Here is a 3,814-nt window from a genome sequence, read left to right as displayed (position 1 = left end):
GGTTGAGTTATCTGCTATGTTATTTCCAGCAGTCACGATTGAGTTATCTGCTGTCACGATTGTTATCTGCTGTGTAATTTCAGCAGTTATCTTCCAGCAGTCACGGTTGAGTTATCTGCTGTGTTACTTCCAACAGTCACGGTCCTGTGTTATTTCCAGCAGTCACGGTTGAGTTATCTGCTGTGTTATTTCCAGCAGTCACGGTTGAGTTATCTGCTGTGTTATTTCCAGCAGTCACAGTTGAGTTATCTGCTGTGTTATTTCCAGTAGTCACATTTGAGTTATCTGCTGTGTTATTTCCAATAGTCACAGTTGAGTTATCTGTTGTGTTATGTCTAATGGTAAACGTCGAACTCTGGGATGTATTATGTTCGATGGCGAGATTATCCATTTCTTAAATATAAAAACATAAACTAAAACTAAAACTTAAACTTAAACTTAAACTTAAACTTAAACTTAAACTTAAACTTAAAGTGAAACGTAATTATTTCAGTGACATGGTTCAAAGCGATATATGGGGAACTGAATAGTGGATTAAACGAGTCAATTATAAACGGAAAACCAGTTTATCCATACAAGCTAAACAAAACTTCTTGAAGACAAAACGGGATGTAGAAAAATATATGAATTATTATTCTACACGACAGCCATTCCAAAGTCTCAATTAAAATACAAAAAAGGTCTTTGTTAGTCACAAGCAGAACTGTATAGATTTTACAATATATCCCGTAACAGAACTGTATAGATTTTACAATATATCCCGTAACAGAACAATCCAATTGGAGGAAAAGTGGAATTGTTGAACAAAACTAATTGTATAAATTATAATGTACATGTATGTTTCCAGAATTATTGTTGGGTACATTATATTAACACAATATATAGAATTGGTTTACAGATTAATTAGGTTAATATTTATTTTAATACGTATGAGACCGTATATGAGACCTATATATATATAGACAGCTTTCAGTGTAAGGTTGCTTTGTTTATGACTATGAATACATGCGTCCATTATGGATGTCACCCTGGTACGTTTGCACAAATATCAAGAAACCTAGTGCCATGACCTCGATTAACTTACATCTAACTTGTCTAGTTATTAAATTCTGCTAAATATCACATACTTTGACTGCACTGGAAATGTGTACTTTGAATATACGAAATGCACAATGCATATATAATATCGTATAATATCTAGCATTTCTAGTGCAATCAAAGTTTGTACTATTTTTCAGATCATATACGTTCGAATTTTATAACTTTGCAAAGTAGATGTAAATTAATGGAGGTCACTTACTACTGTGACAATCCATAATTGACCTGTGCACTCATAGTCATCGAACTAAAACGTTTCAATAGCAACTTTACACTGCAAGCTGTTCAGCGTTCAGAAAAAAAACCCCGTTAAGCACAGGTGTATTATTAGGTAAGGATATCCAAACTGACGTCCTTCAGATTTGACGTCATTTCCGTTCAAAAAGAAACCGCGCCACATATTGTTATGTCATTTGAATATTGCATAATGACTGACTGGAATTAAAGTTGTGTATCCTGTTTATAAAAACAGTTTGTATTAATCTTGAGATTATATGATAAATAGATTATTACCCTCGTGTGTTTCGGTAACGTCAATATCATATATTAGGAATAAAAATAATGTACTATGCTCGCCAGATATATATTTACCTGAACAAATAAGCGGCAACGGAGACCACCCTCCTTTAAACACACTACAGGTTCTGGTCTCTGAGTATTCAAACATATGGTAGTTATTCCAGCATGTATAGGTGGCGCTGCTTCCCTCGCTCGTGTCGTTAGAGTAGACACGTGATGCTCCCACCACATCCGCCGGCGCACTACACTCCACTGTGTGAGAAATAGAGAATACTACATGAGTGACCGTTAGATACCATTTATCTGACAACGAGTTGTTTACATAGAGAATACTACACGAGTGGCCGTTAGACACCATTTATCTTACAACGTGTTGTTTATATAGAGAATACTGCATGAGTGGCCGTTAGATACCATTTATCTTACAACGAGTTGTTTATATAGAGAATACTACACGAGTGGCCGTTAGATACCATTTATCTTACAACGAGTTGTTTATACAAAGAATACTACACGGGTGACCGTTAGATACCATTTATCTTACAACGAGTTGTTTGTATACAGAATACTACACGAGTGACCGTTAGATACCATTTATCTTACAACGAGTTGTTTATATACAGAATACTACACGAGTGACCGTTAGATACCATTTATCTTACAACGAGTTGTTTATATACAGAATACCACAAGAGTGGCCGTTGGATACCATTTATCTTACAACGAGTTGTTTATATACAGAATACCACAAGAGTGGCCGTTAGATACCATTTATCTTACAACGAATTGTTTATATAGAGAATACTACACGAGTGACCGTTAGATGCCATTTATCTTACAACGAATTGTTTATATAGAGAATACTACACGAGTGACCGTTAGATGCCATTTATCTTACAACGAATTGTTTATATAGAGAATACTACATGAGTGACCGTTAGATACCATTTATATTACAACGAGTTGGTTATATAGAGAATACTACACGAGTGTCCGTTAGATACCATTTATATTACAACGAGTTGTTCATATAGAGAATACTACACGAGTGGCCGTTAGATACCATTTATCTTACAACGAGTTGTTTATATAGAGAATACTACAAGAGTGATATGAGAAAGTGATAACTGACAAGAAGAACACGCAGTAATATCAAAGAATGACATAGTTGTGTGTCCGCGATCAGAATATACTTACGTGTACAAACCGGCGGTTCGCCTGAATACGTTCCGTCTGTTGAATTGCATACTCTGCTCAGATGACCGGACGTGTGAACGTAGCTGGAGAGACAGCTGTATGTGACGTAACTTCCGGCTGTCCCTCCTTCCCATTTACGGTAAGCATTGGCAACAGGAGCCGGTTCCGAACAGTTGAGAGAATCTAACGAGTAATAAATGTGATAGCCTTGAACATTCTTCATATGAATTATGTTACTGTTACTGCTAATATTCCCTTTTCAGAAAAACTTATGTCTTTTTTTTCATCTGTCAACAAAGGGTGGTTACATACTACACTGGTACTATAACGCCATTATAACATATTAAACACAATCCTACAAAAACACAAACTAAATAAATGCTTATTTACTTCTTGTAATGCATGGTGTTTGATTGTTGTAAAACTTAAATATTTTATCTTTGCCATAAAGTTACTGTTATGATATGCCATATCCATAAAACTGTTTCACACTTTATTTCTGTTTGTATTAACAGTTCATGGTAGATCTAACTAAAGTTTATTTCAATATAAATATGCCCATTTCTCTATTAGAAAATACCGGCCTCGGTGGCGTCGTGGTTAGGCCATCGGTCTACAGGCTGGTAGGTACTGGGTTCGGATCCCAGTCGAAGCATGGGATTTCTAATCCAGATACCGATTCCAAACCTTGCGTGTGCTCCGCAAGGCTCAATAGGTAGGTGTAAACCACTTGCACCGACCAGTGATCCATAACTGGTTTAACAAAGGCCATGGTTTGTGCTACCCTGCCTGTGGGAAGCGCAAATAAAAGATCCCTTGCTGCCTGTCGTAAAAGAGTAGCCTATGTGGCGACAGCGGGTTTCCTCTAATAAAACAGTGTCAGAATGGCCATATGTTTGACGTCCAATAGTCGATGATAAGATAAAAAATCAATGTGCTCTAGTGGCGTCGTTAAATGAAACAAACTTTACTATTGGAAAATGTACCAATGGGTATGCTT

General features: G+C 36.4%; 1 protein-coding gene across 1 annotated transcript in view; it reads right to left on the bottom strand.

Moving 5' to 3' along the window:
* Positions 1-136: 136 nt before the first annotated feature.
* LOC121388353 (CUB and sushi domain-containing protein 2-like) overlaps positions 137-3,814 on the bottom strand; it is a 6,359-nt gene continuing 2,681 nt past the window's right edge. Inside the window, exons 2-4 of the mRNA XM_041519650.1 lie at positions 2,815-2,997; positions 1,690-1,869; positions 137-393 (exon numbers count right to left, since the gene is read on the bottom strand). Coding sequence (XP_041375584.1) covers positions 137-393; positions 1,690-1,869; positions 2,815-2,997 — 620 coding nt within the window. The remainder of the gene's footprint in view (positions 394-1,689; positions 1,870-2,814; positions 2,998-3,814) is intronic.

This window comes from Gigantopelta aegis, chromosome 14 (assembly GCF_016097555.1).
Source record: "Gigantopelta aegis isolate Gae_Host chromosome 14, Gae_host_genome, whole genome shotgun sequence".
Lineage (NCBI taxonomy): Eukaryota > Metazoa > Mollusca > Gastropoda > Neomphalida > Peltospiridae > Gigantopelta > Gigantopelta aegis.
This window is presented reverse-complemented; position numbering and strand designations above follow the sequence as displayed.